The 14,402-nt window shown below is 52.7% G+C and overlaps 1 protein-coding gene across 1 annotated transcript; it reads left to right on the top strand.

Annotated features, from left to right (window-relative positions):
• The first annotated feature begins 1,288 nt into the window (after positions 1-1,288).
• LOC132813566 (sulfotransferase 1C4-like) lies at positions 1,289-6,807 on the top strand. Its single transcript, XM_060823199.1, has 5 exons — positions 1,289-1,406; positions 2,475-2,601; positions 2,977-3,071; positions 4,714-4,894; positions 6,626-6,807. The coding sequence occupies exons 1-5, from the start codon at positions 1,329-1,331 to the stop codon at positions 6,736-6,738; spliced, it is 594 nt and encodes a 197-aa protein (XP_060679182.1). The 5' UTR covers positions 1,289-1,328; the 3' UTR covers positions 6,739-6,807.
• The last annotated feature ends 7,595 nt before the right edge of the window (positions 6,808-14,402 follow it).

Below are 14,402 nucleotides of genomic sequence, written 5' to 3' on the forward strand. Positions count from 1 at the left end.
AACCGACAACATCCTTCGTCACTATCCACAACTCCACCGACCTTAGTGTCACCCGCGAATTTACTAACCCGCCCTCATCCAATGAAGAACACCCAACACCGACCCTTACGGTACGCCACTGGTGGCTGGACTCCAGGGTGGACATTTCCCGTCAACCACCACCCTCGGCAAGCCAATTCCTGATCCAAACGGCTGTCTCTCCCACAATCCCATTCCTCCGCAACTTGTACAATTGTGGGGAACCTTATTGAACGCCTTGCCGAAATCCTTGTACCCCACATCGACTGGTTTATCCTCCTCTACCTGCTCGGTCACCTTCATAACGCCTTCATTGATGTATAGTGTTAAAACTGCTGCGGTCACGGTACCGAACCTTGTGGTAACTCGTGATAAACGGCCCCGTTTATCCCGTCTCTCTCTCCCTCTGCCTTCCTGTCAGCCATTTTCGATCCAAGGCAGTCATTTTTTTTCCCCACCCCCCCCCCAGTACCACGCGCCCGAATTTTGCTCGCCCATCTCCCTGCGCGGGACTTCCCCACGGGCTTTCTGGAAGTCCCGGTGCACCGCATCCACCGGCTCTCCCGCGCCTGCCTTCCGAGCCGCGCCCTCACACGAGTTCCAGAAGATTAGTCGAGGGCGATGTCCCCCCCCGTGCATGAAATCTGAGCCGTGATCTCCTCTTTCCTCCAGCAATTTGTGCAGCCTCCTGCCTCGAAGTTTTCCCCCCCTCCCTGGGACGCAGACCATCGGGCCCTGGGGACTTACCGCCCGGACTGGATTACCCCCTACAGCATTTCCTGCCCAATTTCCTGCCTTGAGCTCATTCATTCGCTCCTTCAGCCTTGAACACATCTGAGGAAATTGCTCGAGTCTTCTCTAGACAAGGCTGAATTCTTCCGCCCTATCCTCGTACCCCAGACAAAAGCTCACCCATTTCTCTCTTCGAGGGTCCCGTTCTTAGTCTTAACTGTCTTTGTTTCCATTCACGTATCTCAAAGAAAACGCTCGTTCTACATTTCTGTCTTCAGTTTTACTCTGCGCGTCATCTTTTTAGTGATTCTCTGTCGGTCGTTAACAGTTTTCCAGTCCTCCGGCTCCACACTCACGTTCGCGACATCTCTTTGAGCTTTATCCAGTCCTTAACTTCCCTGGACGAGCCGTCCCCGGCCATTCCTCCCCCCCCCCCCCAGGATCTCCCTTTGTCCTTGGATCGGATCGACCCTGTACCTCCTGGAAAATCCCTGCCATTCTTGCTTCCCGGCCGTACCCACCCGGGGGATTGAACCGCTGACCCCCGGTTATTTGCAGGAATCGAGCAGCTGGAGAAGATGGAGTCACCGCGGACGGTCAAAACCCACCTGCCTTTCCAACTCGTTCCCAAATCCTTCTGGGAGCAGGACTGCAAGGTACGGGACTGAGGGGGGAGACACTGAGGGACACAGGGAGAGTGTGGGAGACTGGGAGATGGATAGATTGTTGGGGGGAGACACTGAGGGACACGGGGAGAGTGTGGGAGACTGGGAGATGGCTAGATTGTTGGGGGGAGACACTGAGGGACACAGGGAGAGTGTGGGAGACTGGGAGATGGATAGATTGTTGGGGGGAGACACTGAGGGACACGGGGAGAGTGTGGGAGACTGGGAGATGGATAGATTGTTGGGGGGAGACACTGAGGGACACGGGAGAGTGCGGGAGACTGGGAGATGGATAGATTGTTAGGGGGAGACACTGAGGGACACGGGGAGAGTGTGGGAGACTGGGAGATGGATAGATTGTTGGGGGGAAAAACTGAGGGACACGGGGAGAGTGCGGGAGACTGGGAGATGGATAGATTGTTAGGGAGACACTGAGGGACACGGGGAGAGTGCGGGAGACTGGGAGATGGATAGATTGTTGGGGGGAGACACTGAGGGACACGGGGAGAGTGTGGGAGACTGGGAGATGGATAGATTGTTGGGGGGAGACACTGAGGGACACGGGGAGAGTGCGGGAGACTGGGAGATGGATAGATTGTTAGGGGGAGACACTGAGGGACACGGGGAGAGTGCGGGAGACTGGGAGATGGATAGATTGTTGGGGGGAGACACTGAGGGACACGGGAGAGTGCGGGAGACTGGGAGATGGATAGATTGTTGGGGGGAGACACTGAGGGACACGGGGAGAGTGCGGGAGACTGGGAGATGGATAGATTGTTGGGGGGAGACACTGAGGGACACGGGGAGAGTGCGGGAGACTGGGAGATGGATAGATTGTTGGGGGGAGACACTGAGGGACACGGGGAGAGTGGGAGATGGATAGATTGTTGGGGGGAGACACTGAGGGACACGGGGAGAGTGCAGGAGACTGGGAGATGGATAGATTGTTGGGGGGAGACACTGAGGGACACGGGGAGAGTGCGGGAGACTGGGAGATGGATAGATTGTTGGGGGAGATACTGAGGGGATTAATGAATGCATCTTTCTCCCTGTTCCCAGGTAATTGTAGTCGCTCGAAATGCCAAGGATAATGCGGTCTCCTACTTTCACTTCCATCGGATGAACCAAGGCATGCCTCACCCTGGGACCTGGCAGGAATTCCTCCGGAATTTCATGGAGGGTCAAGGTGAGGAACACCGTCCTCTACACGTCCCCCCATCAAACCCACCCAGGGACAGGGACTGCACGGGTTAGATACAGAGTAAAGCTCCCTCTACACTGTCCCCCCCCTTCCCAGGGACAGGGACAGCACGGGTTAGATACAGAGTAAAGCTCCCTCTTCACTGTCCCCCCCTATCCCAGGGACAGGGACAGCACGGGGTTAGATACAGAGTAAATCTCCCTCTACACTGTCCCCCCATCCCAGGGACAGGGACAGCAGGGGGTTAGATACAGAGTAAAGCTCCCTCTACACTGTCTGTGTTGAATCTTTGACCCAGTGGCAGTGGGTTTTGAGGGGAGGGAGACTGGGATCTGACTGTGCGATCTCTGTGTGTTCCAGTTTCCTGGGGATCCTGGTATGACCATGCGAAGGGCTGGTGGGAAGCGAAGGAGAAACATCGGATTCTCTTCCTCTTCTATGAAGACATGAAGGAGGTAAAGATGGAGAGAGTGTGGGGGAGAACGAGGGTTGGAGGGTGTGACAGAGCGAGAACGGAGGGGGTAGAGACAGGGAGAGAGGGAGGGGGATGGAGAGGGAGGGGGAGGGAGACAAGACGTCTTGGAAGAGCAGAGTCGGATTAGGACAAGTCAACGTGGATTTAGTAAGGGAGGTCGTGCCTGACAAACCTGTTGGAATTCTTTGAAGAGGTGACAAATGGGTTAGACCAGGGAACCCCAGTGGATGTGGTCTATCTAGACTTCCAAAAGGCCTTTGGTAAGGTGCCACACGGGAGGCTGCTGAGCAAGGTGAGGGCCCATGGTGTTCGAGGTGAGCTACTGGGATGGATTGAGGATTGGCTGTCTGACAGAAGACAGAGAGTTGGGATAAAAGGTCCTTTTTCGGAATGGCAGCCGGTGACGAGTGATGTCCCGCGGCTGTTCACGTTATATATCAATGACCTGGATGAAGGGGGCGTTCTAGAGAAGTTTGCAGATGATAAAAAGTTAGGTGGACAGGCAGGTAGTACTGAGGCAGTGGGGAGGCTGCAGAGGGATCCAGACAGTTTGGGGAGAGTGGTCCAGGAAATGGCTGATGGAATTCAACGTGAGCAAATGCGAGGACTTGCACTTTGTCAAAAAGAATAAAAGCATGGACTACTTTCTAAACGGTGAGAGAATTTGTAAAGCCAAAATACAAAGGGATCTGGGAGTGCTAGTCCAGGATTCTCTAAAGGTAAACATGTAGGTTGAGTCCGTGATTAAGAAAGCGAATGCAATGTTGTCTCTTATCTCAAGAGGGTTGGAATATAAAAGCACCGTTGTGCTACTGAGACTTTATAAAGCTCTGGTTAGGCCCCATTTGGAGTACTGTGTCCAGTCTTGGTCCCCACACCTCAGGAAGGACGTACTGGCACTGGGAGCGTGTCCAGCGGAGATTCACACGGATGATCCCTGGAATGGTAGGTCTAACATACGAGGAACGGCTGAGGATCCTGGGATTGTACTCATTTGAGTTTAGAAGATTAAGGGAGACTTAATAGAGACGTACAAGATAATACATGGCTTGGAAAGGGTGGATGCTAGGAAATTGTTTCCATTAGGTGAGGAGACTAGGACCCGTGGACACAGGCTGAGAATTAGAGGGGGGTCAATTCCGAACAGAAATGCGGAGACATTTCTTCAGCAGAGGGTGGTGGGCCTGTGGGATTCATTGCCGCAGAGTGCAGTGGAGGCCAGGACGCTAAATGTCTTCAAGGCAGAGATTGATAGATTCTTGTCGTCTCGAGGAATTAAGGGCTACGGGGGGAATGAGGGGAAGTGGAGTGGAAATGGCCATCAACCATGATTGAATGGTGGAGTGGACTCGATGGGCCGAATGGCCTTACTTCCACTCCTATGTCTCATGGCCTTATGGTCAGGGTCTGGATGAACCCCCTCACTGACCCATTGACCCTGCATGGACCCTCTCACCAACCCTGGGAGCTCTAACCCCTCACTCTGACCCCTGACCCTGCATGGACGCTCTCTCTGACCCTTGACCCTGGAATGTCCCTCTCACTGACCCCTGTCCCTGCATGGTCCCTCACCCTGACCCCGGGAGCTCTAACCCCTCTCTCCTTTGCTCCTCTCCACCTAGAACCCCAGGAGGGAGATCCAGAAGGTGGCCCGGTTCATGGGGAAGGTTCTGGAAGATGACGTCCTCGAGAAGATTGTCCATCTCTCCTCTTTCAAGGTCATGAAGGACAACCCACAGACCAATTACACCACGGTACCGAGCAACATCATGGACCAATCCATCTCCAGGTTCATGAGGAAAGGTGGGTTCAAACTTGGGCCGGGGGGGTCAAGGGTCAGAGGGATGAGATTGGCGGATGGAAAGAGAATCTAACCATCGCCCCCTTGACGTTCAATGGTGTTACCGTCACTGAATCCCCCCTCCCCCCACTATCAACATCCTGGGGGTTCCCATTGAGAGAGAATCTAACCATCGCCCCCTTGACGTTCAATGGTGTTACCATCACTGAATCCCCCGGACAGAGGATTCCTACAACACTCCCTCCCCTCCCCTCACCTCCCTCACTCCATCCCCTCCCTCCCCTCCCCTCCCACACTCCCTCCCTCCCCTCCCCTCCCCTCCCACACTCCATCCCCTCCCTCCCCTCCCCTCCCACACTCCCTCCCTCCCCTCCCCTCCCCTCCCACACTCCCTCTCTCCCTCCCTCCCTCGCCCTGTCCCTGAGGTAGGGGGACAGCAGTGCGGACCTTTCCCCACACCCCCTGCAGAGCCTCCCTGCGCCTCCCCGGGGGAGGGGGGGAGTGGGGGTGTAGGGGGGGTAACTGATCAGAAGGCTGCCTCGCTGCCCAGTCACCAATATATACCCCCCACACAGCTCGCCCGCCCCCCCCACCCCAACTCGCCTCACCACCCGATCGGGGGTTACTGATCCAATCTCTCACTCTCCCTCCACACACCGTCTCCTCCCCTTCTTTCCATCCCCCTCTCTCTCTCTCTCTCTCTCTCTGTCTCTCTCTCTGTCTGTCTGTCTCTCTCTCTCTCTCTGTCTGTCTGTCTCTCTCTCTCTCTCTGTCTCTCTCTCTGTCTCTCTCTCTCTCTCTGTCTGTCTGTCTCTCTCTCTCTCTCTGTCTGTCTCTCTCTCTGTCTCTCTCTCTGTCTGTCTGTCTCTCTCTCTCTCTGTCTCTCTCTCTCTCTCTCTCTGTCTCTCTCTCTGTCTGTCTGTCTCTGTCTCTCTCTCTGTCTCTCTCTCTCTCTCTGTCTGTCTGTCTCTCTCTCTCTCTCTGTCTGTCTGTCTCTCTCTCTCTCTCTCTCCGTCTCTCTCTCTCTCTCTCTGTCTCTCTCTCTCTCTGTCTCTCTCTCTGTCTGTCTGTCTCTCTCTCTCCGTCTCTCTCTCTCTCTCTCTGTCTCTCTCTCTCTCTGTCTGTCTGTCTCTCTCTCTCTGCTCCTCCCGCTCTGTATCTCTCTCTCAATCCCTATTCCTCTCTGTTTCTCTATCCCTCTCTCTCTCTCTCTATCCCTCTCCCTCTCTATCTCTCCCCTCTCTATTGCTCTATCCCTCTCTCTCTGTGTCTGTCTCTCTCTCTCCTCCTCTCTGTCTTTCCATCTCATTCTGTATCCCTACCCCTCTATCTGTCTATCACTCTCTCTCTCTCTCTCTGCCTCTCTCTCTGTCTGCTCCCCCTCTCTCTCTCTATCTCCCCCTCACTGTCTCTCTCTCTCTCTTTCTCTATCCCTATCCCTCTCTATTTCTCTTTATCCCCCTCTCTGTCTCTGTCTCTCCCTCTCTATCAATCTCCTTCTGTGTTTGTCTCTCTCTCCCTCCTTCCCTCCTCTGTCTCTCTCTCCCCTCCCACCCTCTCCCTCCCTGTTTCCCCCTCTCCCTCCCTCTGTCTCTCCCTCTCTCCCTCCCCACCCTCTCCCTCCCTGTTTCCCCCTCTCCCTCCCTCTGTCTCTCTCTCTCTCCCTCCCACCCTCTCCCTCCCTGTTTCCCCCTCTCCCTCCCTCTGTCTCTCCCTCTATCCCTCCCTCCCAGGTGAGGTGGGAGACTGGAAGACCCATTTCACGGTGGCTGAGAATGAACGTTTTGATGAACATTACGAGAGACAGATGGCTCCGTGCTCGGTGAGGTTTCGCCAGGAGCTGTGACCGGGACGAGACCAGAACAACGTGAACAACTCATCGATTCAGATTAAATATTCAATTAATTAACAAAAACGCATTCGCAAATTATTTCACATCAACCTGCACTTACAGCACAACGGACAGAAACCCAACCTGAGAGAGAGAGGGGGGACTGAGAGACACCAGTCAGTGTACAGGTATCTCCTGAGAGAGAGGGGACTGAGAGACACCAGTCAGTGTACAGATATCTCCCTGAGAGAGAGAGAGGGGACTGAGAGACCCCAGTCAGTGTACAGATATCTCCCTGAGAGACACCAGTCAGTGAACAGATAGCTCCCTGAGAGAGAGGGAGACGGGACTGAGAGACACCAGTCAGTGTACAGATATCTCCCTGAGAGAGAGAGGGGACTGAGAGACCCCAGTCAGTGTACAGATATCTCCCTGAGAGAGAGAGGGGACTGAGAGACCCCAGTCAGTGTACAGATATCTCCCTGAGAGAGAGGGGGGGCTGAGAGACACCAGTCAGTGTACAGATATCTCCCTGAGAGAGAGAGGGGACTGAGAGACACCAGTCAGTGTACAGATATCTCCCTGAGAGAGAGAGAGGGGACTGAGAGACACCAGTCAGTGTACAGATATCTCCCTGAGAGAGAGGGGACTGAGAGACACCAGTCAGTGTACAGATATCTCCCTGAGAGAGAGAGAGAGAGGACTGAGAGACACCAGTCAGTGTCCAGATATCTCCCTGAGAGAGAGAGAGAGAGAGAGGGGACTGAGAGACACCAGTCAGTGTACAGATATCTCCCTGAGAGAGAGAGAGGGGACTGAGAGACACCAGTCAGTGTACAGATATCTCCCTGAGAGAGAGAGGGGACTGAGAGACACCAGTCAGTGTACAGATATCTCCCTGAGAGGGGTACTGAGAGACACCAGTCAGTGTACAGATATCTCCCTGAGAGAGAGGGGGGACTGAGAGACACCAGTCAGTGTACAGATATCTCCCTGAGAGAGAGAGGGGGGACTGAGAGACACCAGTCAGTGTACAGATATCTCCCTGAGAGAGAGGGTACTGAGAGACACCAGTCAGTGTACAGATATCTCCCTGAGAGAGAGAGGGGGGACTGAGAGACACCAGTCAGTGTACAGGTATCTCCCTGAGAGAGAGGGTACTGAGAGACACCAGTCAGTGTACAGATATCTCCCTGAGAGAGAGAGGGGGGACTGAGAGACACCAGTCAGTGTACAGGTATCTCCCTGAGAGAGAGAGAGGGGACTGAGAGACACCAGTCAGTGTACAGATATCTCCCTGAGAGAGAGGGGACTGAGAGACACCAGTCAGTGTACAGATATCTCCCTGAGAGAGAGGGGGGACTGAGAGACACCAGTCAGTGTACAGATATCTCCCTGAGAGAGAGAGAGGGGACTGAGAGACACCAGTCAGTGTACAGATATCTCCCTGAGAGAGAGGGGACTGAGAGACACCAGTCAGTGTACAGATATCTCCCTGAGAGAGAGAGGGGGACTGAGAGACACCAGTCAGTGTACAGATATCTCCCTGAGAGAGACAGGACTGAGAGACACCAGTCAGTGTACAGATATCTCCCTGAGAGAGAGAGAGGACTGAGAGACACCAGTCAGTGTACAGATATCTCCCTGAGAGGGGACTGAGAGACACCAGTCAGTGTACAGATATCTCCCTGAGAGAGAGAGAGGGACTGAGAGACTCCAGTCAGTGTACAGATATCTCCCTGAGAGAGAGGGACTGAGAGACACCAGTCAGTGTACAGATATCTCCCTGAGAGAGAGAGGTGGGACTGAGAGACACCAGTCAGTGTACAGATATCTCCCTGAGAGAGAGAGAGAGGGGACTGAGAGATAGCAGTCAGTGTACAGATATCTCCCTGAGAGAGAGAGAGGGGACTGAGAGACACCAGTCAGTGTACAGATATCTCCCTGAGAGAGAGAGAGAGGGGACTGAGAGATAGCAGTCAGTGTACAGATATCTCCCTGAGAGAGAGAGAGGGGACTGAGAGACACCAGTCAGTGTACAGATATCTCCCTGAGAGAGTGAGAGGGGACTGAGAGACACCAGTCAGTGTACAGATATCTCCCTGAGAGAGAGAGAGGGGACTGAGAGACACCAGTCAGTGTACAGATATCTCCCTGAGAGAGAGAGGGGACTGAGAGACACCAGTCAGTGTACAGATATCTCCCTGAGAGAGAGGGGACTGAGAGACACCAGTCAGTGTATAGATATCTCCCTGAGAGAGAGAGGGGACTGAGAGACACCAGTCAGTGTACAGATATCTCCCTGAGAGAGAGGGGACTGAGAGACTCCAGTCAGTGTGCAGATATCTCCCTGAGAGAGAGGGGACTGAGAGACACCAGTCAGTGTACAGATATCTCCCTGAGAGAGAGAGGTGGGACTGAGAGACACCAGTCAGTGTACAGATATCTCCCTGAGAGAGAGAGAGAGAGGGGACTGAGAGACACCAGTCAGTGTACAGATATCTCCCTGAGAGAGAGAGAGGGGACTGAGAGACAGCAGTCAGTGTACAGATATCTCCCTGAGAGAGTGAGAGGGGACTGAGAGACACCAGACAGTGTACAGATACCTCCCTGAGAGAGAGAGGGGACTGAGAGACACCAGTCAGTGTACAGATATCTCCCTGAGAGAGAGAGAGGGGACTGAGAGACAGCAGTCAGTGTACAGATATCTCCCTGAGAGAGAGAGGGGACTGAGAGACACACCAGTCAGTGTACAGAGATCTCCCTGAGAGAGAGAGGGGACTGAGAGACACCAGTCAGTGTACAAATATCTCCCTGAGAGAGAGAGAGGGGACTGAGAGACACCAGTCAGTGTACAGATATCTCCCTGAGAGAGAGGGGACTGAGAGACACCAGTCAGTGTACAGATATCTCCCTGAGAGAGAGAGAGAGTGGACTGAGAGACACCAGTCAGTGTACAGACAGCTCCCTGAGAGAGAGGGGACTGAGAGACACCGGTCAGTGTACAGATATCTCCCTGAGAGAAAGCGAGGGGACTGAGAGACACCAGTCAGTGTACAGATATCTCCCTGAGAGAGAGAGGGGACTGAGAGACACCAGTCAGTGTACAGATATCTCCCTGAGAGAGAGAGGGGGACTGAGAGACACCAGTCAGTGTACAGATATCTCCCTGAGAGAGAGAGGAGGGACTGAGAGACACCAGTCAGTGTACAGATATCTCCCTGAGAGAGAGAGAGTGGACTGAGAGACACCAGTCAGTGTACAGACATCTCCCTGAGAGAGAGAGGGGGGACTGAGAGACACCAGTCAGTGTACAGATATCTCCCTGAGAGAAGGCGAGGGGACTGAGAGACACCAGTCAGTGTACAGATATCTCCCTGAGAGAGAGGGGACTGAGAGACACCAGTCAGTGTACAGATATCTCCCTGAGAGAGAGTGGGGACTGAGAGATGCCAGTCAGTTAACAGATATCTCCCTGAGAGAGAGAGAGACCCCAGTCAGTGTACAGATATCTCCCTGAGAGACACCAGTCAGTGAACAGATAGCTCCCTGAGAGAGAGGGAGAGGGGACTGAGAGACACCAGTCCGTGTACAGATATCTCCCTGAGAGAGAGGGGGGACTGAGAGACACCCGTCAGTGTACAGATATCTCCCTGAGAGAGAGGGGACTGAGAGACACCAGTCAGTGTACAGATATCTCCCTGAGAGAGAGAGGGGACTGAGAGACACCAGTCAGTGTACAGATATCTCCCTGAGAGAGAGAGAGAGGGGACTGAGAGACACCAGTCAGTGTACAGATATCTCCCTGAGAGAGGGGACTGAGAGACTCCAGTCAGTGTACAGATATCTCCCTGAGAGAGAGAGAGAGGACTGAGAGACACCAGTCAGTGTACAGGTATCTCCCTGAGAGAGAGAGAGAGGGACTGAGAGACACCAGTCAGTGGACAGATATCTCCCTGAGAGAGAGAGAGGGGACTGAGAGACACCAGTCAGTGTACAGATATCTCCCTGAGAGAGAGAGAGGGGGGACTGAGAGACACCAGTCAGTGTACAGATATCTCCCTGAGAGAGAGAGAGGGGACTGAGAGACAGCAGTCAGTGTACAGATATCTCCCTGAGAGAGAGAGAGGGGACTGAGAGACACCAGTCAGTGTACAGATATCTCCCTGAGAGAGAGAGGGGACTGAGAGACACCAGTCAGTGTACAAATATCTCCCTGAGAGAGAGAGAGGGGACTGAGAGACACCAGTCAGTGTACAGATATCTCCCTGAGAGAGAGAGGGGACTGAGAGACACCAGTCAGTGTACAGATATCTCCCTGAGAGAGAGGGGACTGAGAGACACCAGTCAGTGTACAGATATCTCCCTGAGAGAGAGAGAGTGGACTGAGAGACACCAGTCAGTGTACAGATATCTCCCTGAGAGAGAGAGGGACTGAGAGACACCAGTCAGTGTACAGATATCTCCCTGAGAGAGAGAGGGGGGACTGAGAGACACCAGTCAGTGTACAGATATCTCCCTGAGATAGAGAGAGAGAGGGGACTGAGAGACACCAGTCAGTGTACAGATATCTCCCTGAGAGAGAGGGGACTGAGAGACACCAGTCAGTGTACAGATATCTCCCTGAGAGAGAGGGGACTGAGAGACACCAGTCAGTGTACAGATATCTCCCTGAGAGAGAGAGAGGGGGACTGAGAGACACCAGTCAGTGTACAGATATCTCCCTGAGAGAGAGAGAGGGACTGAGAGACACCAGTCAGTGTACAGATATCTCCCAGAGAGAGAGGGGACTGAGAGACACCAGTCAGTGTACAGATATCTCCCTGAGAGAGAGAGGGGACTGAGAGACACCAGTCAGTGTACAGATATCTCCCTGAGAGAGAGAGGGGACTGAGAGACACCAGTCAGTGTACAGATATCTCCCTGAGAGAGAGAGGGGACTGAGAGACACCAGTCAGTGTACAGATATCTCCCTGAGAGAGAGAAGGGGGGACTGAGAGACACCAGTCAGTGTACAGATATCTCCCTGAGAGAGAGGGGACTGAGAGACACCAGTCAGTGTACAGATATATCCCTGACAGGGGACTGAGAGGGGAAGGAAGGTTGGAGCTGGGGTGAGGTGGGGGAAGGGGAAATGAGGAAGCTGTTGAAGTCCACATTGATGGCCTGGGGTTGGAGTGTTCCGAGGCGGAAGATGAGGCGTTCTTCCTCCAGGCGTCTGGTGGTGAGGGAGCGGGCGGTGAAGGATGCTCCGGACCTCCATGTCCTCGCAGAGTGGGAGGGGGGAGTTGAAATGTTGGGCCACGGGGCGGTGTGGTTGATTGGTGCGGGTGTCTCGGAGATGTTCCCTAAAGCGCTCCGCTAGGAGGTGCCCGGTCTCCCCAATGTAGAGGAGACCGCATCGGGAGCAACGGATACAGGGAATGATATTGGGGGATGTGCAGGGAAAACACTGAGGGATGTGGAAGGCTCCTTGAGGGTCTTGGATAGAGGTGAGGGGGGAGGGAGGTGTGTGTGCTGGGTTTGACATTCCCACCATGGCTGGGAAGAGTGTTTTTACAGGATTGGGAATAAGGGACAGTGTTTTAGAGGGATTGGGAACGAGGGACAGTGTTTTACAGGATTGGGAATAAGGGACAGTGTTTTTACAGGAGTTGGGAATAAGGGATAGTGTTTTAGAGATTTTGGGAATGAGGGATGGTGTTTTAGAGGGATTGGGAATAAGGGATAGCGTTTGACAGGATTGGGAATAAGGGACAGCATTTTTACAGGATTGGGAATAAGGGATGGTGTTTTAGAGGGATTGGGAATGAGGGATAGTGTTTTTACAGGAGTTGGGAATAAGGGATAGTATTTGACAGGATTGGGAATAAGAGACAGTGTTTTTTACAGGATTGGGAATAAGGGACAGCATTTTTTACAGGATTGAGAATAAGGGACAGTGTTTTAGAGGGATTGGGAATGAGGGATAGTGTTTTTACAGGAGTTGGGAATAAGGGATAGTGTTTTAGAGGGATTGGGAATGAGGGATAGTGTTTTACAGGATTGGGAATGAGGGATGGTGTTTTTACAGGAGTTGGGAATAAGAGACAGTGTTTTTACAGGATTGGGAATAAGGGATAGTGCTTTAGAGGGATTGGGAACGAGGGACAGTGTTTTACAGGATTGGGAATGAGGGATAGTGTTTTTACAGGAGTTGGGAATAAGAGACAGTGTTTTTACAGGATTGGGAATAAGGGATAGTGCTTTAGAGGGATTGGGAACGAGGGACAGTGTTTTACAGGATTGGGAATGAGGGATAGTGTTTTTACAGGAGTTGGGAATAAGAGACAGTGTTTTTACAGGATTGGGAATAAGGGATAGTGCTTTAGAGATTTTGGGAATGAGGGATGGTGTTTTAGAGGGATTGGGAATAAGGGATAGTATTTTCAATGGAGTTGGGAATAAGGGACAGCATTTTCTACAGGACTGGGAATAAGGGATGGTGTTTGACAGGATTGGGAGTAAGAGACAGTGTTTTTACAGGATTGGGAATGAGGGATAGCATGTTTTACAGGATTGGGAATAAGGGATAGTGTTTGACAGGAGTTGGGAATAAGGGATAGCATTTTTACAGGAGTTGGGAATAAGGGATGGCATTTTACAGGAGTTGGGAATAAGGGATGGTGTTTTTACAGGATTGGGAATAAGGGATAGTGTTTTACAGGAGTTGGGAATAGGGGATGGCATTTTACAGGATTGGGAATAAGAGATGGTGTTTTTACAGGATTGGGAATAAGGGATAGCGGCTTTACAGGAGTGGGATTACGGGGGGAACGTTTTTACAGGGTTGGGAATGAGGGACAGTGTTTAACAGAAGTTGGGAATAAAGGATAGCGTTTTACAGGATTGGGAATAAGGGATAGCGTTTTACAGGAGTTGGGAATAAGGGATAGCGTTTTACAGGATTGGGAATAAGGGATAGTGTTTTTACAGGATTTGGGAATAAGGGATAGTGTTTAACAGGAGTTGGGAATAAGGGATAGCGTTTCAGAGGGATTGGGAATAAGGGATAGCGGCTTTACAGGATTGGGATTTCGGGGGGAGCGTTTTTACAGGATTGGGAATAAGGGATGGCATTTTACAGGATTGGGAAATCAGCCAGGGTTCCTGCTCCTGATCACTGCCCAGTGATCCCTGGGTTAGAGAGAGAGAGAGGGGAAATCAGCCAGGGTTCCTGCTCCTGATCACTGCCCAGTGATCCCTGGGTTAGAGAGAGAGAGAGAGGGGGGGAAATCAGCCAGGGTTCCTGCTCCTGATCACTGCCCAGTGATCCCTGGGTTAGAGAGAGAGAGAGGGGAAATCAGCCAGGGTTCCTGCTCCTGATCACTGCCCAGTGATCCCTGGGTTAGAGAGAGAGAGAGGGGGGAAATCAGCCAGGGTTCCTGCTCCTGATCACTGCCCAGTGATCCCTGGGTCAGAGAGAGAGAGAGGGGGGAAATCAGCCAGGGTTCCTGCTCCTGATCACTGCCCAGTGATCCCTGGGTTAGAGAGAGAGAGAGAGAGGGGGAAATCAGCCAGGGTTCCTGCTCCTGATCACTGCCCAGTGATCCCTGGGTTAGAGAGAGAGAGAGAGAGGGGGAAATCAGCCAGGGTTCCTGCTCCTGATCACTGCCCAGTGATCCCTGGGTTAGAGAGAG

This window comes from Hemiscyllium ocellatum, unplaced genomic scaffold (assembly GCF_020745735.1).
Source record: "Hemiscyllium ocellatum isolate sHemOce1 unplaced genomic scaffold, sHemOce1.pat.X.cur. scaffold_3859_pat_ctg1, whole genome shotgun sequence".
Lineage (NCBI taxonomy): Eukaryota > Metazoa > Chordata > Chondrichthyes > Orectolobiformes > Hemiscylliidae > Hemiscyllium > Hemiscyllium ocellatum.

Bases quoted from the DNA above. Each gene is read 5' to 3' on its own strand.
- LOC132813566 (XM_060823199.1), top strand. From the start codon at position 1,329: ATGGAGTCACCGCGGACGGTCAAAACCCACCTGCCTTTCCAACTCGTT. The intron at 2,602-2,976 runs GTGAGGAACACC...TGTGTGTTCCAG, and splicing joins GAATTTCATGGAGGGTCAAG to TTTCCTGGGGATCCTGGTAT. The intron at 4,895-6,625 runs GTGGGTTCAAAC...CCTCCCTCCCAG, and splicing joins CTCCAGGTTCATGAGGAAAG to GTGAGGTGGGAGACTGGAAG.